The sequence below is a fragment of the Callospermophilus lateralis genome, chromosome X (assembly GCF_048772815.1).
Source record: "Callospermophilus lateralis isolate mCalLat2 chromosome X, mCalLat2.hap1, whole genome shotgun sequence".
NCBI lineage: Eukaryota > Metazoa > Chordata > Mammalia > Rodentia > Sciuridae > Callospermophilus > Callospermophilus lateralis.
Genome location: NC_135325.1, coordinates 5,869,914 through 5,895,835, shown reverse-complemented (window position 1 = coordinate 5,895,835; position 25,922 = coordinate 5,869,914). Strand labels below are relative to the sequence as shown.

At 36.1% G+C, this 25,922-nt stretch overlaps 1 protein-coding gene across 9 annotated transcripts in view; it reads right to left on the bottom strand.

Annotated features, from left to right (window-relative positions):
* Reps2 (RALBP1 associated Eps domain containing 2) overlaps nt 1-25,922 on the bottom strand; it is a 207,129-nt gene that overhangs the window by 32,186 nt on the left and 149,021 nt on the right. For all 9 annotated transcript variants that reach the window (XM_077107104.1, XM_077107107.1, XM_077107110.1 and 6 more), the window contains one exon: nt 10,726-10,787. In XM_077107104.1, the coding sequence (XP_076963219.1) occupies nt 10,726-10,787 (62 nt within the window). The remainder of the gene's footprint in view (nt 1-10,725; nt 10,788-25,922) is intronic.

Here is a 25,922-nt window from a genome sequence, read left to right as displayed (position 1 = left end):
TGGTACAAGTTAAATGTAAACAAGAGAGAAGTTTTGCCTCAAGGAAAGGAGGAAGGAAAGAGATGCCATTACCTGGCACACAGAATCCTAACAGGAGGATTGTGAGACAAAGTAAAGCTGTCTACTACAGAGCTAGCTGGTACCAGTTAGCTGATGGTGTACATCTATTCCCAACTCTGCTCAGGATCAGCCTGATGGAAGTATTTACAAGACAGGCTACAAACTGAGGTTTACCTTCCATTCTCCAGAGAAAGGGTTTACCAGCACACTATTAGGCAACAACTACAAAATTTTCTGGGCAGAGTAGGGTATTTAGGAGGGAGTTGGAAAGATAAATTCCTTTCCTCTGTCTTCTCTCAGTAGCCATGTTCCCTTTCTCGTCACCTTCACAGTACACTACTGTGGTGAGGCCAAGTCTGGTTTCCTTTAATTATGCTTCAGAAACAGAGTTGGGAAGGCCCCCCACAGCAAGCCTTTGAAGCTGCCACTTAATAAAGGATATTTGCTCAGAGTTTTGCTAATCAAGTCTGAAAGAAAGTGCACCTTGGTCAGACAAAAGTCTTTAAGGAAAAATGACAATCACAGACACTGGCATTGTTTAGGAGACTATGGGTGACAGGGAAAGTCGATTCTTCTTCCCACAGATTCTTCTTCCCATTTCTATTATTTTGACTGATGGAAGAATTCTCTTGAGACTCAAGCTCCCTGTGAAAAAGGTTGAAGAAAGATGTTCTATGCATACCTCTTGTCAACTGGTTCTTCTCTTTCAAATTTCCATTGTTTACGGAAACAAGTGATAATCTGGATTGGGTCTACAGGATATAGTTGGCCAACTTCTGAAGAAGGCAGTCGGTTAGTCCACAAAAGGTCATAGGAGTGGGTAATTGAAAAAAAGATCCTACCAAAAGGAGTTCATAGTAAGTAGTCTAGCACTTATTCTGGGCATATGACTACCAATTTCTGGACATCCTGGGTCTTCTGCATTTTCAAACTGAATCCTGCTTTTGTTTCATTGGGCCTGCAGCAATAATAATTGTAACAGCTTACTGTTGTTGAGGGTGGACCATGCACCAGGCACCGTTCTAAGGGCTCTACAGGTCTTATCTCATTGAATCCTCATAACAACCCTATGAAAATAAACACTAACACTATCTCCATTTTGCAAATGATGAAATGGAGACACAGAAAGACTAAGTAATTTGCCCAAAGTCACAAAGCCAATAAAAGGTAGTAATAGTGGAATCAAGAGCATCAGCTTCAAATCCTATCAGGCTGCCTTCCTGAGCCCATTAACACCATAGCACTATGATTGCCGCCTATACTTCCCTACTTATATACTCCTCCCCTTACCCTCAAAAGTGACTTGTGTACTCTGTTATTGTGTGGTAGGGGTGAGAGACTGGCAAGAGAAATTAGGAATTCATTGTTCAGTTATCTAGAAATCAAGCACAACTAGCCAGGTGCAGTGGTGCACGCCTATAATCCCAGAAGCTTGGGAGGCTGAGGCAGAAGGATCACAAGTTCAAAGCCAGCCTCAGAAACTTAGCAAGGCCCTAAGCAACTTACTGAGACCCTGTCTCAAAATATAAAATACAAAAGGCTGGGGACATGGGTCAGTGGTACAGTGCTTGCCTAGCATGCATAAGGCCCTGGGTTCAATATCCAGCACTACTAATTAAAAAAGTAAATAAATTTTAAAAAAAGAGAAACCAAGCACAACTAACCCTCTTGGGAGAAGCTGAGTTGTCTTGTTACTTATGAGAAACACAGTGGCCAGCTACAGCCTACAATGTTCATCAATAAAACATAAGGAAATGGGTTTAAACAAGACACATGGAAAATGTTATATGTAAGTGCCACGAGAGACTACAGAATGGATGGTGTTAAGCAGGACTGCCTTCAGAGGGTGAGGAAGATGAAGGAGTTACAGGATAAGGATCACATCACAATCTTCACGCTCTCATAGTTCTTAGCAAAGTACGGGCTTACAGTAAGTACATTCCCTTAACACCTGATGAACTGTTTAGGCAAACTGAGGGCACTGTCCAGAGGAGATGTCAGCAAAATGAGCTTTATACACGACAAAAATCATGAGCATAATATAATAAAGAGTAAGAAATCTAAGAAAACAAGTCATTAGTAGTAGAGCAAAGCTAACTCATTAAGAGGTTTCATAAAAGAAAATGTATCCCTGATAAAGATAATATGTCAGCCTGGTTGTTGGGAGAATAATTCTGAGACATGAATTCATAGAATAGTATCATACTAAAAGCTAGACCTTGGGCTAGACAGCAGGGTTAGAATCACAGCCTTTCCTTGCTGTGTGTGGCATTGGGAAAGTTCCTGAAGCTCTCTCTCTGTCTTATTTTACTTATCTGCAAAATGATGAGAGCAACAGAATTTATCACGCATGACTGTTATGAAGACTAAATGAGTTAGTATTTGTAAAGCATTTAGAAGAGCATCGGGCACATAGCACTCTAAAAAAGTGCTTCATAAGTGAAATAAAAATCACAGAACCTCACTAGCTTGTATACTTTTAAAATAAGCATTTTAGCTGGCGCAGTGCACAACTGTAATCTCAGTGACTCAGGAAGCTGAGTCAGGAGGATAGCAAATTGGAGGTTAGACTGAGCCATTTAGCAAGACCCTGAAATAAAAAATAAAAAGGGCTGGGGATATAGCTCAGTGGTAAAGTGCACCTGAGTTCAATCCCCACTACCACAAAAAAAAAGTATTTTAGATGGATTTAGAAAGATTTCACATTTTGAAAATGACTGGTAAGCACAGAGAGTAGAAATTCTCATTAACTTTTGCTTAGCAGGTCTATAGCTAATTTTTGTGACAGGAAGTGGCTGATTTCTATCTCTTACCCTCCTTCTCTATATCATTCAATTTCTAGCACTTCTCCAGAAACCTTTTCCAGCTCGCCTCTTCTACAAGAGCAGGCTGGGTAACTTACTAGCTATAAGAATCCAAACAGTTCATTTTCACTCTCTGACCTCAACTTCCTCTTCCTTATGAATATTACACAGTGAAATTTTACTTTTACATATATCTATAATGCACTATTTAAAAAAAACTATAAATAAATAGAAGAGCAACCAGTAGAAAAGAGGAAAGGGAACAGGGGGAGAGAAAAGAGAAGTACTGGGGACTGAATTGCAGCAAATTATATTCCATGCTTGTATAATTATGTCAAAACAAACCATAATATTGTGTAACTATAACACACTAATAAAAAATAACATGCAATGACATAAGCATCAAAATTTAAGTTTTTGATACTCAGAAGCCAGACAAAGGTTCATCAGGGGACAAAACACAGTAGGCCAGGCTGGGAGTCCTGAAGCATGCAGAGGTGGCTGAGAGCTCACATGCAGCAAAATAACAGGGATCTCCATGTGAGGCAGGAGACTAGTACCAAGCTCATTCCCTGAAGCCAAAGGCTAAGGTGGTGCTTCACTACCTGTAAATCTGAAAAGCCAGAATGAAGCCTGTGATGGTGTTCAGAGATGTCTACTTAGGAAAAGGACAGAAAGTATATAAAGGCCGTCCCTGACTTACAAGGGTTCAACTTATGGTACTTCAACCCTATAAGGGTATGAAGACATAGCTATACAACCATTCTTTTTTCACTTTGAGAATTCAATAAACTACATGAGATATTCAACACTTTATTATAAAAGAAGCTCTGTGTTACATGATTTTGCCCAACTATAGGCTGATGTAAGTACTCTGAACATGTATAAGGTAGGTGAGGCTAAGCTCTGATGTTCAGCAGGTTAAGTATATTAAAGTAATTTTCAATTTACGATGTTTTCAGTCTCCAGTGGGTCTACTGGGACATAACATCATCCTAAATCAAGGAGCATCTGTTTAATATCACAGCCTGGTCCTGGGCTAAGCTAGCATCTGATGCTATCATTGAGAACTCTGACATCCCACACCAGATTGAAGTATTGTACCTCAAGTACAAAAAAATGGCTCTAGACTAAAGGACATGGGGTATAGGGGTAAAGGGCTCTGGAGTATAGCTGGTAGAGATAGCTGCTGAACTGCCAGATAAGAAAAAGCTCAGAGAAATGAGAATGAAATTTAAACCCAACTCAATGATCACAAGCCTGCAACTTTCAAAGGCATGGAAGACAAAATCTAAGACAAAAAAAATTCACTCCCAATAAACATGAAAATAGAGCAAGTTGAAATAACATTAAATATATTAAGTACATTTAGAATTCTCAATGTTAAATATAGGGAATGAAACATGAAACAAAAATAGGGAAACATAAAAAAGGACTGACATAAAAATAATTGATTATAAAACCTAGAATCAAAGAATAACGATAGAGATTTTAAAACAAGATAGAAAAATTTTCGCTATACACAGTTATACAGAAAATCACTTAGAAGACGAAGATTTGGTCTAGGGCTAGCACAGAATGATCAGAACATTAAAAAATGAGAGAATCATTATTATAAGTAAAAGATGTGCTGACACACAGAAATATATAGCCAACTGCAGTTCAAGAAGAAATTAGTAGAGAAATCAAACCCACAGAGACATGACTAAGAGTGCTCTAAAATTAAACATGATTTTCCAGATGGGAAATGTATACCAAGTGTCACCTGGAATAAATAAACTTAAATCTATGCCTAGACACATCACAGTGACATAAACAGAACATAAGAAAAAGTATTAAAAGCCCCTATAGAGAAAAGACAGAGTCGCTCCAAAGGAACCAAAAATAGATTGACAGTACACTCTGCAGCAGCAGCAACAGCAGCAATAAATGTCAGAAGAGGAGGAGGTTAATACATTCAAAATGCTGAGGGAAATTAACTTTCAGTCTGGAAGTCTATACAAAGCAAAATTACCTTCCTGTTGTTTTTTTATATTGGGAATTAAACCCAGAGGTGCTTTACCACTGAACTACATCTCCAGCCCCTTTTATGTTTTATTATGTTTTATTGAGTTGCTGAGACTGGCCTCAAACTGTGATCCTCCTGCCTCAGCCTCCTGAGTTGCTGGGATTACAAGTGGGCAACACTTGTAATTTTGTCAGTCTACAAAATTACCAATGAAAAAGGAGGGCAATAGAGTCACTATCCAGAGAACATGGATGAAAAATAAGTACGAGATGACCTATTTCTGTGAGCTATTTATTTGAATCTCACAATTGCTAGAGTCATCATAACTATGTTATTATATACTATTATACATGTTTTATCCCAATTTCTGAGAACATGGTTTCTAAAAGTAGCTTCCAAAGATCATTTCTGATAAAGCTTCAAATGACTTTTTTATTCTTATCATATCAGAAGGCATTTTTTCCTAATCCTTAATTATAAGAGGATATTCTTACAAGAAAAACTGTATCATTTCCCTGCCAAAACAGCTAAACTTCTGCCAATTACTTAACAGTATACCTCCAAGTATATGACAGTAGAAAGTAGCTCTCTTTCTGTTATATCATCTCTAGGGTTTCAGTTGTACTTAGCAGGAATGAGCAGTAAAAACTAGTCTAAGCAGTTTTTTCCCTTAATTGTGTTTTATGATTTTTTTCATCTATATTTAAAATAAGATCTTTGGGGGGGGGTGTTACTGGGAATTGAAGCCAGAGTCCTTTATTAGTGAGATACATCTATCCTTTCTATTTTTATTTTGAGACAGGGTCTTGCTGACTTGGTGAGGCTGGCTTTGAACTTTCCATCTCCTGCCTCAGCCTCCTAAGTGGCTGGGATTACAAATGTGTACTACCACATCTTGCAAGTATTTTAGAAGTTCAGAGCCTAACAACTGCCATTTGAGTTTAAGTAAGATATGATCATTCCTTCCAAATATAACAAAGTTAGCATGTAATACAAAGTTGTGTCTAAGAAGTTTGGCTTTGAAAAAGAGCAGCATGCCCAACATATTCCTACTGGGTTCAGCATGACCTTCAGCTCTGATTCTAGCCAGATAGAAAAGTTAGATGTGAAATTAGCTGAGTGAACCATGGTGGCTCTAGTTTCCTTTCAAGGCCATTTGTGTTCCTGGCTCATCTTTCATGACAGTACACACATGACCAGTGGCACACAGTGACTAGTCCTTCCAGCAAGACCTTGCTATTATTACACTTTCTCACCATATTCACATCAGTCATCACAAGAAGCCTGTGGTTTACAGGCCATTTCTCGTGATCTGGGTTCTTGTCCCCACAGGGTTTAGGTACATCCCCTAAGCTGAACTCCTACTTCCCTCTCCTCTTCCACTAGAACTTATGGAATGACATCAACAAAATCCCCTCTAGATCTTTTCTCTGAACATTCTTTCCTCTTGCTCTAATTGAGTACTTCTCAATTCTGGCTGCACTTTAGAATCACATGAAAAAATTTTAAACACCCAATGACTGGGACTTACCACCTCATTCCAGAATTTCTGGGCCTCAGCAGGTTTAAAGCTCCCCCAGATGATGCTACTATGTAGCCAAGGGTAAAAACAGCCAGGCTAACAAAACTTCTACTGTCTCTTCAGCAGCCGCTTCCCATAGAGAACTTTCTTATTGGGGGACTATTTCTTTCCCACAGTTCTGGCACTACTGGGACTGGAGATGAGGAAGTGGCCTGCTCTTCACTGCCACCTTCAGAACACTCAATCTTCCCTCAAATCTGGCATTCCAAATCTCTGTTAGTTCCTCAAACATACCAGGACCTCATGCATATCTGTTTCTATGCATTTGATTTTCTTCCCCTACAAGAAGTCTCTGTATCCCTCAGCTATCTAAAAATAAAGAGGCTCTTGTTTCTTTAAAAGTCATTTCAGTGATCACCCCACCCATCCCATGAGCCTTCTTGATCTAAGTGTAACAGTATTAATAAGATGTTTCTTCCACCGTGCCTGTTATCTTAGTACTCATAACATTGCTAGTGGGGAGCACTTGCTATGTTAAGATAAGAAACTAGTGGCATAAATAGGAAAATTCTAAGCACATTAGTCTAGAGGAAGCCCTAATTCATCAGATGTGGTGCCAATGTAAAACTTAAAAGTTAATACTTTGTATCCCCCAAATCTTTTCTTTATTAAACATAATTACACTGAAGCCATGGTTATATCACAATTGCCATAAGAAATTTGGCATGAGATCAATGCTATTAAAGGGATTTAGCTATGGAAGTACTAAATAGTCCCTTAGCAGAGAACTGACCTACAGGACAAGCACAAACTCTGTAGATGGCATTTTACTTTATGCAGAAACAGCAAGCTAATAAGTTCAACTAACACTCACTTTAACGCTGCTCCATATGAAACAGTCTGCTCTAATTGCTTTCTGTTTTTTTATGCTATGAATTGGTCTAAAAAAAAATACTTCTGAACTGAGCCAAAAACCATGCTCTGGTTTCCAGTCTTTCCAAAGGAAAATGTGGAACAAAAGAACGCTTGATTCTTTATTCACTTGGTCCTTCTTGCTCTTACCTAATAGTATGAAAAATAAAAGATCTGTTTCTTTGAATTTATTCCTTTTCCTAACTCTGGGGCCCCATTTGTATAACTTAATCCAGATGTTCATATCACAGTGGTGCTTGGTATAAGTAGAATCCACCTAAACTGCATTTTATGCTGAAAACCTATACCTCATCTCTCTCACTTGATAAAAGTAGATATGTTTCTGTTACATGTAAATATATATATGCAAATGTACAAACTCAAATGAGTATGTAACATACTCGGAACCTGGAAGTATATCACAACTGATTCGTCACATAGCTTTTAAAATAGTGTTCCTCTGCAGGAAACAGAACATTTTTTTCATTATTACAAACTAGTCTCACCCATTTATCAAGTTATGTAATAGGAAATATCTAAATCCTACAAATAATACAGAAACTTTAGTTTAACCTCTTCCACAGCTACTAATAAATGTATGATTTTAGTTTTACCAGGCTTCCTGGTTTCTCCCCAGGTCTCCAGGTTATGGTACTACAGTCTAAGCCCCCATGAAAATGTCTCTGTAGATATAGATATATTTCCAAGTTAGGTTGATGGTCTGAATATAGCAAATATTCAAAATATTTTACAAAGCAAAGGAAGAATTCGGAGTGTTTAAGTTCTCTATAATAAAATTTGCTCTGAGACAGCAAAATGACCTCATGAGAGAGTAAGCAAGAAGGATTTGAAAAACAAAGAAAGGGAACAAACTGAAAACCTGGACAATTTGAAATCTCAAGCTAATGTGCAGTGAACTTTAATTTTTAAATCTTCTAGAGAAGACTGTTGGTATAACATATAAAACTTAACTTTAATCACATAATACAGAAATGAGGTGACAGATGAGAACAATGTGGAAATGCTCTTAGCAACACCTTAAGCCTGGTGTTCTAGTAATGTTTCCTAGCCCCTAAGCCCTCAGGATAGTGGTAGGTATTTTGTAAATATAATGATGAATGGCCTCACAAGCTACAAAATTGCTTTAACAAAATTGAACGGGTTTTTTGTTGGTTTTGTTGATGTTTGTTTTTGCCATAGGACTTCAAAACCTTTAGTGGGTTCACATAGACTAGGAATCTCCCAAAGGGAATATAGAGGGAGCAGCCTGCAAATTTTTCTTACCACAGAACTCTACTAATATCTTCCAGAGACTGTTTCATCACAAGAAATTTGGGAAAGACTATGGTATTCCATACAGGTGGTGACTGAGATTCTCCTAGGGTCAATATTAGGAATTTGACATGGCAAGAAGACTAAATATAACCATGTGCTTATTACCCAGGACTTTGTATACTGAATATGTATCCCACTTACAGTGGATGAAAGGGGGCAATGGCAGAAAGGAAATGGCCTAGAGATTTTTCTGCCTCCATTGCTTACAGTCCTGTTCTCCACAGTTAGGCACCTGAGCTGGAGACCTGGGTTGAGTGCTGAGCTCAGTGTTTACACTGTGCTGGGCAATCTGGTAGACAAAGAAGCAACTTATCCATTAACAGGAACTGGAGAATTCCCAGTCTCCCTGTCAGATCCTCAATCACCATGCCCAAAAAGCAGACAGGAAGCCCACTTCAAGCAGCTCACATGAGGACTTGCAATAAAGTAGCACAGTTCAAGCCACTGTTGTCATTTGTGTAACAGGGAGGTTCATTACAAAAGTGTTTTCAGACAGGTCTTCCACACATTCATTCAGGGGGTCCTCAAGTCTAGGTTTGAAACTGCAGCTGGTAAATGAGCACTCCCAGAATGTCAGTTAATTTTGTTGTGATCCAATCCAAGTTTGCTGTTGGTACAAAGCAACAGCCTCAACTCATCTAGGTCCTCCATGGAGGATTGGTGAAAGCCTCAGTTATGAGTATAATGGATCCGCTATGTTGCTGTAGATGTAGACACTTAGACTCCAGTGACAGAGAGAGGAAGGGCCTAAAGACTTCAGTTTGGAACCAGCTCTACTATTTACTAGTTACCCCACCTTGGTGATCTGCTTAACTCCTATGTGCTCCCATTTCCTAATTTGTTAAAAAAAAAGGATGATATTAGTACCTACTTCATAAGATTTTATAAAGATTAAATTATGCTTTGAAAGTAGTTAATACAATGCCTAGTCTATTGTAGATGCTCAATTAACATAGCTAATAATTTTGAGTGAGGAGAAATTTTGGCCAAGGAAAGCCTTAGGGTGGAACTATGATTTGGCATTAGAGAAAGGCCAGACTTGATAACTACTTATTAACTGATCAGTACCTCTTAAAGCCAGTTCTGCATTCTGAAAAAGGTGTTCTTGCTTGTTTATATGCAAGTCAAGAAGAACTGGGCTTTTTATTACCCTTCAAACTGAAGTAGGAAGTCAATATCATGGTATTTGCATCTTGTGGTTCAGTGGATGCTCAAGACCATCTTATTGTCTGAAGAAACAGTAAACAAATGTTAAAAGTGGTTTCAGTGACTCAAGTCCTGAGAAGCACTACATGAAAAGGTATGCTTTGAGCCACCCCCCAGAGCACAAAGTAGAAACTGTCTGCAGAGAAATTTCCTAACATTTTCTGCCAAAAGTTGGAAAGGGTCATTAAAGATAGAAAGTCTCTTCAGCAGCAATTAGCAAAAGGAAAGATCTATAGCACTGTCTACCACACTCCATAGATTTGCTTCTTGCTTCTCACTTTCAACTCCACGGAAAGTGTTGATGAATAAGCCATAGTGGCACATGGAAATAAGGCAGAATTAATTTACAGGTGAAAGAGATTTTGTTGACACATTCTCCCACGCCTACCATTTCAGCTTATTGTTCTAAAGGTAAATACCATACTAAAGAAAGCACTGCACGGGCCAAAACCACAGCACTAGCCTGGTGTTGATGACCATTTATTTTTAGTTTATGTGGAATAAACATAACTCTTAAAATGCTAATGAAAATATAACCACCCAGACTGAACATACTATAAAAAGCAACCACATCCTCCACCTCCATTGGAGAGACACCCCTTCTATTCCTCTCTATGAAAACCACACACAACTCTCAATAGCCAAGAATGAACAAGTACACATTTGCTTGGTGGCTTACTGAGGAAATTTTTCCTTTTCCACATGAGGCTGGGCTGGCTAGAATGAAAAGAAATTAATCCACTCTGCTCTCTTCATCCAGATATTTCCTGGGAATCTGACAGACCAGTTCTGTGGCGATCAATGCTTGCAAAGACACACACTGGGAGGACAATTTGTGAACTATAAAATGCTTTACAGAAATTAAATCTGTCTCCTACCTGTGATGGACAAGGCCTTGGTGGAAGTGCAGGTGGCGGAGGCAATAATCCCGATTTAGTAGCTGAAAAGAAAAGCACATATTGTTAAAGACCACCCCATAAAAAGAAGACAAACAAAAACCTCTTGTATTGAACTAGGAATAGCAATGGCATTTGTATTTAACATGTTTTTAAAATCCCTCTGAATTCTTTTTTAAAAAAGACTACATGTTATTTCTAATCCCTTTTTCATTTCCTTCTTACCCAAAACACAAGTATTTGCAAAGGCTGTTAGGTAAATACTTGGGTTCATTTTATGACTAAGACAGCATAAAATGATAAGAAAAAAATATATATCTTTTGATCAAAAGCTGGGAACTCTGCATGGGAAAGGTGAATAATCCTTCATCATTCTGATGTTAATTATTTAGTTTCAAATAACACAGGCTTCTGTCATATTTCTCCCTAGATCTCGGCCATTACTGATGTTTAACTCAATGTAGGGGCTGTCAAAAGGAAGGGAGCCAGAACCCCCAAAAAAGCAACTCTGCCACCCTGTATGTGATCCTGTGATTGGATCTGCCTGCAGTGGGAAAGGCCAAAAGTGATGGACTGAAGTGATTGATTTATTTATTTGAAAGATCTCAATTTCTTTTCTCTCCCTGATCATTATTATCAGGGATAACTAAATCTGTTTCTAAAATAATCTGGCAACTTTTGAAGGATGTTTTAAAAGAAACTTGCATGTTTTTAATTTTATGAGATACAGAGAATATCTGAGTTAAGCCAAGAACATCTGAATTATAACTTAACAATGAAAGTAAACACCTACTAGAGAATTATGAATAAAGTCCATAATCACACACAAGAAATAAGTTTAGGATCACATAATGGCAAGTAAAAACTACATTGTTTACAAACACCTTAGAAAAACCCATGTATTTATAACTATATGTAGTTTATTCAAATATTTATAATACGTGTACTAATATTTGGACAATCTTCTGTGCCTTAAACAATAAATAATACCAACATACCAATAACATGAAAATTCTGAAAATCACTATTGATTTGACCTAGCTGAATCAGACAAGTTAGAAGATGGAGTTTTGCGCTTTCCACAAACATAACACAGAGTAATATTACAGAGCTGCTCATTTTGAGCCAGTGCATGGATACGATACAGCCATGTGGGACCCTACAACTTCTCTCAATCTGTCTTTCATTAAAATTTATAAAACACATCAGTGGATCAAAACACTAGAGGTTGAACAGCCAATAGTAACAAAGTATACAGTACAAAAGAATGCTGAAAGCCTTCAGGAATTATCCATCTCAGGGCCTGTACTCTAAAGGTTAGCATGGATTGGGCTTTTAAATTACCAGTTACTTTAAAAACAAAACAAGTAAACAAGCAAAATACACATGCTTCTAAAAGAATGGCCACAGAATTGCATCGGAATACGTGTGTTAAAACAACCTTTTATTAACAGAAGAGGGCTACACATGAAATGATAAGTCATTTTGTTAAATTGACTTCTGCTTCCAGCCAAGATGGAAATAAAACATATTTACTCACCCATTTGAAATAACAAAAAACAGAGAACCATACAAAACAACAGTTTTCAAGATACTAGAACAAAACATATACAAAAAGATATTTCAAAACACCAGAAAATCAGGCAACAAAGATGGTGATTCCTGAGAGATAGGAAACAAACAAGGCAAGTCATGCAACTGTCCCTGCACACTACCTTGAGAGTTACTAGAAACAGGATCTATTCCAAATTCAGATCAGATTATGCTCCTTTTTTACTATTAATTTTTAACAGGACAGATGCCATGTTTTTCTTTTTTAAAAAAAAAGATGTATAGATCTATTTCTGAATGAACTTTTGGATAAAATCTTAACACCTACATCACTATTTATTAGGTTCATTAGAAGTTGCCCCAACTATAAAGGAAAGATAAGGTAAAAATCAATTTCAGACCATTTAAAATAGAACCCTGCCTCAGTTTCTTACTACTAGGTTTCAAGCAACAAAATAGTATCACAAGCATGTGATCACTGGTCATTCTGAATCTTTAAAGAGTTGATATTGGTTATTTTCCTCTTTGAGTTCTAAGAGGATTGGTGGTGTGCCGCAATCTGGCTGGGCACAAATCACGAGCCACTCAAGCAGGAACAAACTTTATTTCCAAACTCCACCAGCACACTCCCCAGGAAATCTCCCGAACGCCACCCATGCAGCTCCTCCAGGAACACACCACACACCAACTGGAACTCCCTCCACTGGAACTTTTCCAACCAACGCGAACTCTTCAGGAAACACCGCAAGAGCTCAACGGGAACTCAATGGGAACTCTGCAAGGACTCAAAAGTCATCATCTTAATGGCTCGCTGGCGTCACCTCTCAACCACTACTTCTGGCAAAAATGCCATGTGTCATCCCGACTTGGCTGTGGCCCTCAACAGGGGTGGTCAAATATTATATCACAAATAATAACAACTGCTTTGTTTCCTCGTGTTGATACATTTACCACTATTTTTCTGATCTTACATATATACCTAGAAGATATACTATTAAGCTAAATTTAAATGGTGATAATGGGCATGGTCATCTTCTCTCGATTGCAAAGAGAAACATTCACTAGTTCACCATAAATTATAGTGTTTGCTATATAGGTTTATGGTGGTTATCCTTTAAAATATTATGAAAATTCCTATTTATTCTTTTTTTTTTGAGAATTTTATTCTTTATTTTTTAGTTTTCGGCAGACACAACATCTTTGTATGTGGTGCTGAGGATCGAACCCGGGCCGCACGCATGCCAGGCGAGTGCGCTACAGCTTGAGCCACATCCCCAGCCCCCTATTTATTCTTATTTTGAAATTTTTTTCATGGTGATTTCATGTTAAATTTTAAGCAATGATGCAACTCCGCCCATTGTGAATATGGTATTTTTTTTCTTATAATTTGTTAATGTGGTGAATTGCATTATGGATTTTCTAATAGTAAAGCATTCCTGCAAGACCTGGGATAATCTCAAATTGTTCAGGTTTTTAACATCACCTACATTTAGTTGGCCAATATTTTATTTGGAATTTTTGTAACTATATTCATGAATGACAATGACTATCATGATTTTCCTTTCTCATATGGCCTCAGTTATGATCGGCTCAGCTGGAAAGCATTCTCATTATTTGTATTCTGAAATACACTGTATAATATTGGAAACATTTTTTCTGAATACCAGGTAAAAACATGCCAGTAGAGTCATCTGGGATGAAATTTTTGGTTAATAATTCCATTTCTTTGACTGTTTTAGGACTATTTAGACTTTCTAGTTCTTAAGTCAGTTCTTATATATGGTATTTTTCTGGACTGTTTTCATTTTGTCTAAATTTTCAAATTTATTATCATAATGATTTTCATACCCCCTTCTTATGATCATATTAATCTCTACATGTGTAATTATCTTTTTCCATTTCTTTTGCTGTCATCATTCTACTTTCCCTTCATTAATCTTGCTTGGCATATATCAGCTATGTTACTCTTAAAAAACATCAGCCTCCATATTGTTATATATGCTTTCTGTTTCATTAATTTTCCCATGTTCTTTGGGCTTGTCTACCTTTTTTCTTTTCTAATATAAGCATTTAGGGTTATAAATTTTAATTACCTTTTTATTAAAATTTCATAAAACTTTACATGTGATATTATCATTTGGTCCTAAAACTTCCTAATTTCCACTATAATTTCTTTTATAATGTTATTCTGTCTTAAGTATATCTTTTAAAGGTTTCTTTTTTAAAAAAAATTGAGAGTCCATTAGTAGCAAATTTATTGAAATAACTACTTTCTCCCAGCATACTGAAGACAGAATTTCAGTTTTTTGGCTTCCATTAATGCTGTAGAGAAGTCAACTTTCATTCAACTTGCTGTTCTTTGTTAGTAATTGTCTTCTCTCCAATTGCTTTTAAGATCTTCTCTTTGTTTTTGTACTCTGAAATATCAAACTTTACCATGATTCTTCACAAGCATCATTTCCTCTTCTTTTTCTTTCATCACCTGCCTAAGCTTCTTTGGATCTTCTTCTTTCTGATCATGTGGCATTCCCATTAACTTTGGTTAATTCTCAGTGTCTCTTTGAACACTGTTGTTCTACCATTTTCTCTTACCTCTCCTTCAGGAGCTCTTTGTCTAAGTATTCTGTGTTTTGGATAGTTTTCTAAGATTTATTGTCCAATTAATGTAACTCCTCTTTAGCTATACTTAATGTCTTGTTAATTCAGTCTTTGACTTTCTACTACATTTTTTTTCTTTTCTAGAAGTACTAGTTGGTCCTTTTTTCAATGGTTGTTCTTTTATTTGTAGAATGAAGAATGATAGCCTCTGCTATTTGACTTGTGAGTCTGTAGAATGCCTATACTATAACTTTTAAGTATAGATAGATTGAATACATGGAACTAATCTCACTTTTATTAACACAACAGTGAATGGATTTTTTCAGGTGCTTGTTTTAATCCGCTTTGCATCACTGTGACCAAAAGACCTGGCATGAACAATTTACAGGAGGTAAAGTCTACTTTAGCTCACATTTTCAGAGGTTCAGTCCACAGTGAACCTACTCCATTGCTATGGGTCCTAGATGAGACAGAAAAATCATGGAGGAAGGGCATTGATGGAGGAAAGCAACTCAGGACAAGGCAGCTAAGAAACAGAGATAGAGCTCTACTCACCAAGGACAAAATATAAACCCTAAGGGCATGCCCCCAGTGAACTACTTCTCCAGGTACACCATACCTGTCTACAGTTGTCACTCAGTTCATCCATACCAGAGGATTAATTCACCAATTAGGTTAGGGCTCTCATAATCTAATCATTTCACCTCTGAACCATTCTTGCATTGCCTCATACATGAGCTTTTGAGAGACACCTCATATCTAAACCCTAAGAGTGCTCTCCTTTAAATTTGGAACTGGGGAAATAGATGAGTGATTGACAGATGCCTGAGCAGATATGCAATATCAAAAAATACTGCAGAAGCCTCCCCATTTCTCAAGAATCAGTGCCAAACTCCTCTGGAAGTAGAAATAAGACGAAGAAAGCAATAAAAAGTAAGGTGGTCATGCCCTATCCCTTTTTAACCTGATAACTCAGAATACAACAAATTTTTTTAAACTTTCATAAGAGATACAGGACTATACCCCCCCCCCTTTAAAAAAAAAGGCCAACTGAAGCAATTTAGAAGTGGTTAGATCCTAAAATTTCCTCCCACATTCTTCACAGTTTGGGCATGTTTTCCACTCCAATAAAATGCTAGATGTATTTTTCGTTTCCAGGGAGGACATCAGGCCCAGAAGAAGCCACAGAAGCCCCACTGAAAACAGAGGGATTCAGTAAATGTTTGCATTATGTATGCTGAGACTCTTCCAGCCTTCTTCCTGTTTGTACCTAAGCTTTTACAACCAAAGAATGAAAGAATATATTCCAAGAAATCATATCAGCCAAGAAAGATCTAAAGATACTGACATCAAGGTATCTTCAACAAAATGTCCAAGTCACATCATTCTACCATGAAACCCACATTTGGCAAGTACCACCCATCTGTTCATATACTTTAATTTGCTTGTTACCTCCCATTCTTAAATATAAGTAAATGATTCAGTATTAGCAGATATCATAGAAAATGTTCTAACCTATAGTAGAGATAAATAAAAATAGAAAAACATAACCAGAAAGAAATAGACTAGACCTATGCTGGAGAAAACTTGGAAGTACACATTATCATTCAGTTTATTTCAGAAATACTGAATACTACTATGTAACAGGCATGGTTTGAGGTACTGTGAAAATGGGGTGAGGGGACCAGATAAAAAGCTCTATTTTTATGAAGTGTATACACCCACAATGGGGTGAGGGTAAGAGGTGAAATTTTAAATGGTCATCAGAGAAAGTGTTAAAGGATACTATTCAAAAAGATGAGACAACAGGAAACTATTGAAGCATTCAGGAAATGAAAAAGAGCAATCAGAAATTTAAAATACAATAGCAGAAAGAGAACATGCAAAATAAAAAGCTTCAAAAATAATCTGAGCAGATTTGCTAGAAAAATAGGGTAACGTCCAAATAAAAGATCCACAAAGAAAAGCAGAAAATAGCAAAAAAGAATCAATTAAATGGTTCAATAAAATTCCCAGAAATGAAGAATATGAATTTCTAAGTTAAAAATGCCACTGAGTATCAAGGACAATGGAAGAAAACAGATCCATTATAAGGCACATCATCATGAAAATACTGGAGTTAGAAAATTTTTACAAGTTTTCAGCAAGGAATAAAAGAGGAGGGCAGGCCACATCCAAAGGATTAGAAGTCCAAATGGTTTTAGACTTCTTATATATCACTAGAAGCTAGATTTCATTAGAACAATTCCATTAAAATTCCGAAAAAAAAGCAGGGCGCAGTGGTGCATGCCTGTAATTCCTGTGGCTCAGGAGACTGAGGTAGGAGGATCTCTAGTTCAAAGCCAACCTCAGCAAAAGTGAGGCACTAAGCAACTCAGTAAGATCCTGTCTCTAAATAAAATACAATATATGGCTGGGAATGTTGCTCAGTGGTTGAATGCCCCTGAGTTCAATCCCCAGTACCACCAAAAAAAAATCATGAAAAAAAATTATTTCAAACTGATGAGTATATGCCCACAGTACCAGCCCGAATAATAGTATAATTAAAGATATTTTTAGATATTTGCAGGGTCTCAAATTAAGCTCCATGAATGTATCACTTCCAAGGAAGCTACTACACAATGTATTCCACCAAAACAAGAGAATAAACAACCATGAAAGAATAAAATAAGTGATACAGAATAAAAGGATCCAACATGGCTGAAAGAGGAGGAAATTCTTGGATGTCAATGTGTAGAGATCGCATGATGTAAATTATATACCAGACATGGAGGACAGTAAGTTTAGGTTTCTCAAAAAAAGTGAAACTGACAGAATATCTGAAGTGTTAGAATTTTATAAAAGGAGCTCTAGAAGACTGGGGGAGTGTGTGGTTAAATCAGGGGCAAATACACTGAAAAAAAAAAAAACTTATTATTCACTCCAGGACAAATAAAAACCTATACAGGTAAGACAGAGAATTTGCTCTATGGCTTACATGGCCATAATAATATAAATACTTAAGTATTAATCTAACCAACATTATGCTAACAGCTATAATGAGGGAGTAGAAAAAAGACAGTGAATGACAACAGAAATTGAAAAGTCTATAAGACTTTATCCATTATTTAGAAATATGAGGGTCATAACAAAATAATCAACAAAAAAATCTTGCAGTAGAGTGTATTCTTCTAAATCTTCAGGATGTATCAATGGCCACGGAGGAACTTCAGGTTTCAGCATGGAACCCTGGGCCTTCTCTTTACCATGTCAGGATATCTGCTATGGTTACTTTTCCAGCTTCTTCCCTCTCCTTCCAGAAGTCATTACCACTCACCTTTAGTCAAAAGAAAGAAAAAAAAATTCACTCATTTCACTTCATTTCACTCAAGATTTGGGATCTGAGTGAGAAACATCAAGATTTGTTCACTCAGACATATGGCTTCTGCAGGGAAGCTGGTATGGTGGGGGTTGAACCCACAGCCTCTGATTCACCCTCAATTGTCACTCTCCCTCACCCCCAAAATAACATGTATATTTCCTTCTTTGGTTGCTACTGAAAAAATCCCTTCCTAGTGTTTATGAGTATCTGTTCATTTGCTTTAATCATGGGATTTATTGATCTAGCTTTCTGCTACCATTTTTTCCTAATTTATCTTTTTGTCCCCCACAGCACCTAAAAACACTGCCATATATTTAGCAGGTATAAACATAGTGGTTGAAAAACTGGAATTGAAATTAGGAGAAAAATCTTATTTTCAGACCATTCTTCACTTAAAATTGAATTCAAATATTTTATTCAACATGTTCTGATCAATCAAAAGGAAAAAGTATACCTTCACATAAAATAAAACAACAAATACTTTGGCTGAATAATGTATGCCAAAATATGCCAATGTACCTGTTAGTATAACAGCTGGAAGGGAAAAAGAAGATAAGAGAGGAGAGGAAATGCTCTTTCTACACAAAAGTTATTATAATCATGAAGCAATTGCAGGTTTTTTCTAGAAGTCTTACAGTTGATAAGGTAGAACACCAGATATCAGCAAGACTTTGTCAAGGCAAAAAATTTTATCAATGTAATCAGGAGAAAAAGAATAAATACCCAAATCCTGAACACCAGTTTAGAAGTTCAGGAAAACAATTCGCCATATAACACTACATTCAGAAGACACAGTAATAATTCTCAGTGTTTAAAATGTTCTTTTAAGTTTATTGAAAAACATGCACTGATCCACTGGATCTCAACTTGTTGGTATCATCATCCAAAATGCTAACCTTTAACATTTTTTATTCTCTTATTTCATTATGCTTAGAAATTTCCAGGCAAAATATTATTCATAGATATTACTATTTACTAATGTCCTTCAGATTTTTATAAAGCCTCAAATCAATGACTAAATGAAAACATGTTCCAACTTACTGAGTAGACATAAGGCAACAGATGTGGCAATGGAAAGTTTCAGGAACAGAAAGTCGATTCTTTAGGAGAGTGAGACTTGGAATAATTTCAGCTGTGGTAAGGGGCTCCCAACCCCACTAACCAGGAGTATTTTATGAATAAGATAAAAGCATGTGAATGCCAAAGAAAAAACATTCAAAAAATGGAAAATGTTGAAAGGAGCCTGCCAGTATGACCTACATTTTAAGTATCAATCTAGTAGAAAGTTAGCCATATGCAAAGCTTCAAGGATTTCATCAGAAAAGGCCATTTCTCTTCTTGGCAAGGTCATAAAAATGGCTATTCCCTTATAATAGAAATTCTTCATTCTTTCTCCTTTCTAAACCCAAAAGTATAGATGACCTGATACCTAGTGATGCATATGTCATACACACGTGTGTATTCAACAAAAGTTTCGCAAGGAGTACTTCTCCAACAATAGCTACCTCTATCCCCTGATGATCCCCCTCCTACACACATATTCAAAGCACAAGCCTGCTAAAAGTGTTCTAAGGAACAAAACGAAATATTTTCATCAGTTGAAAGAGACGAACTTATACATGCCTTGATAAGGATAATATTAAAGACTGAATTTGTAAAGTTAATGAGAGCAAATTCAATTCTTTCTCTTTATAGACAAGAAAATTAATGCCTAGAGAAATAAAATGGAATCACTAAGGTCATAAGGCTATGATGGAGCAGTCATCAGTTTCATATTTTGAACCTACAGGACAGGTAGTGGTAAAAAGACAAAAAGTGCAGTGAGGGGGGTAGAGAAACCTCTAGAAAGGGGGGAGTCTATTTCCAATGAATAAGCATTATAGAAGACCTCAAAGCAAGAAAGCCTTGCAACTTCAAGGAACTGAAAGGATGCTTCTAAATATGCTATGAACCACAAACTCAACTATATAAGATGCTAGACACTCAAAAAAAGATGCTGCTACAGCAAAATATTTAGGCTCAGAGTCATATGATCATCTCTTCACAAGACTGCATGACTCCTCTACTTTAAAAAAATAAAATAGGTTAACAAAACAGAATGGAGAGTTCAAAAATAAACCCTTCTGTTTGTAATCAAATGATTCTTAACAAAGGCTCTAAGACAATTTAACATATAAAGAGGAGAATTCAGACTCTTACCTGATACCTTAGCATAAATTAAACCAGTATGGATTAGAGATCTGACTATAAGAGCTAAAATTATAAAACTTTTAGAAGAAAATGGAGCAAAATCTTCCAGACCTTATGGTAAGTAAAGATTTCTTAGATATGACACCAAAAACATGATCCAAAAAGGAAAAGTTGATAAACTGCACTTCATCAAATTCAAAATCTTTGTACTTCACCCAATTTTTTGGAATGGACAAATGATTTAAGCAGACATTTTACCCTAGGAAAAAGTCAGTATCACCAGAAAGAACATGAAAAAACGTTCAATATCATCAATATCATCGATAATTAGTCAAATGCAAATCAAAGCCTCAATGAAATACCACTTCACAACCACTAGGACACAGGATAATCAAAATAATAATAAGAAATGTTGGTGAGGATATAAAGAAACAGTAATCTGTTTAAGTGCAGTGGCCCACACCTGTAACCCCAGTGGCTCCAGAGGTTGAGGCAGGAGGATTGCAAGTTCAAGGCCAGCCTCAGCAACTTAGTGAGGTCCTAAGCAACTTAACAAGACCCTGTCTCAAAATAAAACATAAAAAGAGCTGGGGATGTAGGTCAACAGTTAAGTGCCCCTGAGTTCAATCCCCCAGTACCAAACAAATAAAAGGTAGACTTAAATTCATCATATATCCATACAATTATATTCCTAGGTATCCAACCACAAGAAATAAAATATTGTGTGCACATGAAGATTTTTATGCAAATATTCACGGCAGCATTATTCATAATAGGCAAAAAGAATAAACAACTCAAATGTTCATCAAACTAAAATGGATTTTAAAATGTGGTCTATCCATACAATGGCATACTGTTCAGGAATAAAAGGAAATGAAGTAGTGATATATGCTACAAGATGGATGAACCTCAAAAATATTATACAAAGTAAAGAAAGACAGACTCACAAAAAAATCCTCATATTGTAGATTATATAAAATCCTTCCTTTCCTACGAAAGGAAAATCTATAGAAACAGTAAGTAGATTGATGGTTGCCTGGGGCTGTTGATAGGCACAAGGATTAACTGTAAACAGGCAAGAGAGACACTACTGGGGTGCTAATAATGTTCTAAAACTGGATTATGATGTCAGATGTTCAATTTAATAAATTTAACAGAAATTACTGAATTGTATACTTAAAATGGGTAAACGTTTTATTCCATAAAGTATACTTCAGTAAAGTATAAATTAAGGGTAGAAAAAAGTGTAATAATGTGGGAGTAGGAATATATACAAAACAAAGATAATTCATCACTGACAATCACTGAAGCTGGATATTCAGTGTACTGTTCCCTTATATTCCTCCTATATTTTAAATTACTATAATAACAATTTTTGATGACTAAAAAAGAAAAAAGAAATAGATATATATTCCTAAGATTTTCAAGTATTTAAAAAGGCAAAATGTGCTTTCCTATTGTTGTGGATTGGATATGAGGTATCTCCCCAAAAAGTTCCTGTGTTAATGCAGGAGATGAATAGATTAGATTATGAGAGCTATGACCTAATGAGTCCATCCTAATTTGAATGAACTAAGTGGGTATAACTATAGGTAGGCAGGATATGGCTGGAGGAAGTAGGTCACTGGGAGCATGCCTTTGGGGTTTATACTGTTGTCCCTGGCACCTTGGCACTCTCTCTGCTTCCTAGCTGACATGAGCTGAGCAGCTTTCCTCCAGCATGCCCTTTCACCATGATGTTCTGCCTAACCTCAGGCTCAGAGCAATGAAGTTGGCTAACTATGGACTGAAACCATCACCCTGAAATAAACTTTCCTGCTCTAAGATGTTCTTGTTGGTATTTTGGTCACAGCTATGAAGAGATAACTATTTCCCCTGAAGAACCGCAGGGAAATTTGGCAACTTTTAAAATCACATAGAAGGAAATACAGGAAAACAATATTAAAGAGTTTCTTACACATAGAGGGTACCATATTTATGCTTTAATATATCTTTTTTACTTTAGATATTAATTAGGGTTATTACATGTGGAAAAATAATAATGTATGTCCCTCAAATTAAATTAATATAAATTGTACCAAATCTGCTGCAACAAAGTCTGAACAAAGATTTTCCATATTAAAGGATTCTGATAGAGAACAATTACATTCTCTGGATCTAAATCTCCTAATCCATAATATGTAAGAGGTAGTTAAGGTAATATGGACATTCTCTTTTAGCACTGACATTCTAATTTATTTACTGGTACTTACCAATAACTCCCTTTTCTACACCACAGGATATACATTAAGACTTACTTAGGTCCCAGGTAGAGACGGAGGCAGAATTAAGCAATAAAAATGCATGACATTTAATCTTCGTCAAAGATAGGTCTCTGGTTTCATTTCTTATATTGTATTTACATAAATGCATTTCTCCTAAGCATTTTACTCTTAAATGCCTGGACTGGTTAAAATCACTAGTTGTATATATCTGTGTATTTTAAGATCAAACTATAATTTAAAGAAGTAAATAGATCTTTTACCCATGAGACATTTTCATTATAGCTGAGTAATGAGGGAAGGGAAAGAGAGAGAAAGGAAATCTGGAAAAATATTGGAACTGTCTTTTTTCTACTAGGAATTTTTTAAATATGACATATAGGCTGACCAACTGGTAAGTCTTAAACATTTTAAAATGAGTTTGTGATGACAACTACTCCATACCAAAGTTCCTTGCTCACTCCACAACCTTTGCAGTCTGGATTAACCCTACCATTCCTATGGGAATATTCTCTTAAGACTTCGTAAATCCTTACAAATGCCTCTCTTTCAGTCTCCATTTTTCTTGGCCAGTCAACAGACTTGAATCTTCTGGTCTCCATTTTCTTCTTATAATACATTCCTCGGGCATGCCAGGCCATCATAGTATGTCCTTTACTAAATTCATGTATTCACATGGTTTCAGGTTCAGTTCCACTAGGGATTTGGTGTTTATATTGCAAGTCCTAAAGAGTTTTGAGTATAGAGGAGCCATATCCATATTCTGCTTGGAATTCTCCATAGTGCCAAATACCAGGTAAATGCTCATTAAATACTGGTGGAGTGGACAGAACACCTTTCTTAATCACCATCACTAAAGTTTCTTTCAGTTTTTATATAATCCTGTAAATTTAGATGGATATAAGGAATTTACTGATATACTGAGAACTGTGTTGTTTTATGGTCTGTCACTTAACAAGTTTTATAGTACAGCTAAATGCCCAATAACAGGAAAATAGTTAAAGGAACTATAATCATAATTAATAGAGGTCAAACAAACAAATTAGAGCATCATCATTTTGCAACTACCAATGAACTAGTGGATCTAAGCAGCAGTTTGCTGGAAACAGCTCATATCACCTTGAAAAGCCAAGTGCATATATCTGTTCCCGGCTCTACAGTCAGTGACAGATCACCAAGAGTGATTAGCATGGCAGGAGTGTTTACAACATGAAAATTGGCAAATGGCTGATTAGTTTTTTTTCCCCCTAAAGGTTCAAATTTTATTTTAAAAATATATTTATATATACACACATAGATTTGGAATCTGTCACATATGCTTCATTTATATTTACACATACACTTAATGTGACACAACAGGAAGGCTTTGGAAGTCAATTTGATTTTGCACACTGCCCTTAACAGTTACATGAATTTGCATAAAATATTTAATTTTTCTGAACATCATTTTCCTGAGCTATCAGGCCTGGCACAAAATAGAGGTTAGTTCTCCCTTTTTGTCATTTCCAAGTTAGGGTCCTGACTTGAGCCAGTGTTTGCCCAATTTGGTGAGTGCTTCTATGGCAAATGGCTGATTGTTAAATATTTACCAGCATGTCACTAGATGTAGGCAATGATGATCAGTACCTGATTAAATCATTATCTGAAATATTGCTGGGGATCTTTATCCTAACATATAAATGATACTAGTACTACATGAACTCATTAATAAAGCAAACAACTCCCAAAGAAAGCATTAAAACATCAGGAATCTCATAATATCAGCAGGACATATATAGCATCACGAGAAGCATTCTTCTCAAATATCTAATCTGATTCTAATCAAGCTTAGACCTACCTACTATAGATGGAAGAATAACCAACCAGTCAAACAGAGAAAGTAGAAAAAAATTACAGGATGTAAGATTTCATTATGAATGAATAAGTAAATGGATTGATGAATTAATATAAAGGGAGAAAAAAGATTGAGAGAGGAACTTATTGATTAAAAGAGACAAGATGTTAAAACAAGTACAATGAGCATAGAGCCCACAGAATGAGAGAAAATACCTATAAATCAAATATATGATAATAACTTGCATTTAGAATGTGCAGAACAAAACTTTACAAGTCAACAATAACAAGACAAATAATTCAATTTAAATAAGTAAAGATGTTGGACAGTTCTCCAAAGATGACATAAATATGACCAAGAAGCATATGAAAAGATATTCAACATTACTGGAAAATACAAATTAAAACCTTAAAACAATACTATTTTATATCCACCAAGATGGCTAAAATTAAAAAAAAAAAGGTAGTAATGAATATTTCAAGGGTATAAAGAAACTGGAATCCTTACATATTCTTAGAGAGATGGTAAATTAGTGATGTTGCTTTGGAAAATGGTTTGGTATATACTCAAAATGTTCAAAATAGAGTTGCTCTATAAAGCAAATTTCTATTCCTGTGTAAATAAATACCCAAGAGAAAGGAAAATATGCTTCCATAGAACTTGGACATAAATGTATATCACAGAATTATTTAAAATAGTCAAGAAGTGGAATTGTCAACTCAAATGTCCATTATCAGGTAAACAGTAAAACAAAATGTGGTATCCCCATTCAATAGGAGATTATTCAGCCACAAAAGGAATGAAGTACTGATTCATGCTACAACATGGATGAATCTTGAAAACATTATGTTAAGTGAAAGAAGCCAGTCACAAAAGACCACACATTGTATGATTTTATTTATTTGTCCAGAACTGGCAAATCCACAGTACCAGAAAGTAGGTTTGTGGGTGCTAGGACTAGGGGGGAATGGAAATGACTGCTAATGAATATAAGATATCTTTTGGGGGTGATGAAAATGTTCTGAAATTAGATAATGCTAATGGTTATATATGGTCCATATGATCATACTAAAAACCACTGAATTGTACACTTTTTAAAAGGTAGTTTTTATAGTGTGTGGATTATAACTCATTAAAGCTTTAATTTAAAAAAAAAATAAAACTGCCCAGATTACCAAATTGAACCCTTGAATGAATGTGCATTGTGGACCCAAAAGTTTCAATGCAGGGCAAGAATCGCATAATCCTACAAATTTTTAAATCCTGCTAGATTTTAAAAAGGAACAAGTAGCTCTCACAGGAATGAGTCATAAAATATATCGTGCGGAGCTGTATGTGTGGCCAAATTCATTGTTTAAAGTACTTGAAGGGTAAGTTTGGCTTT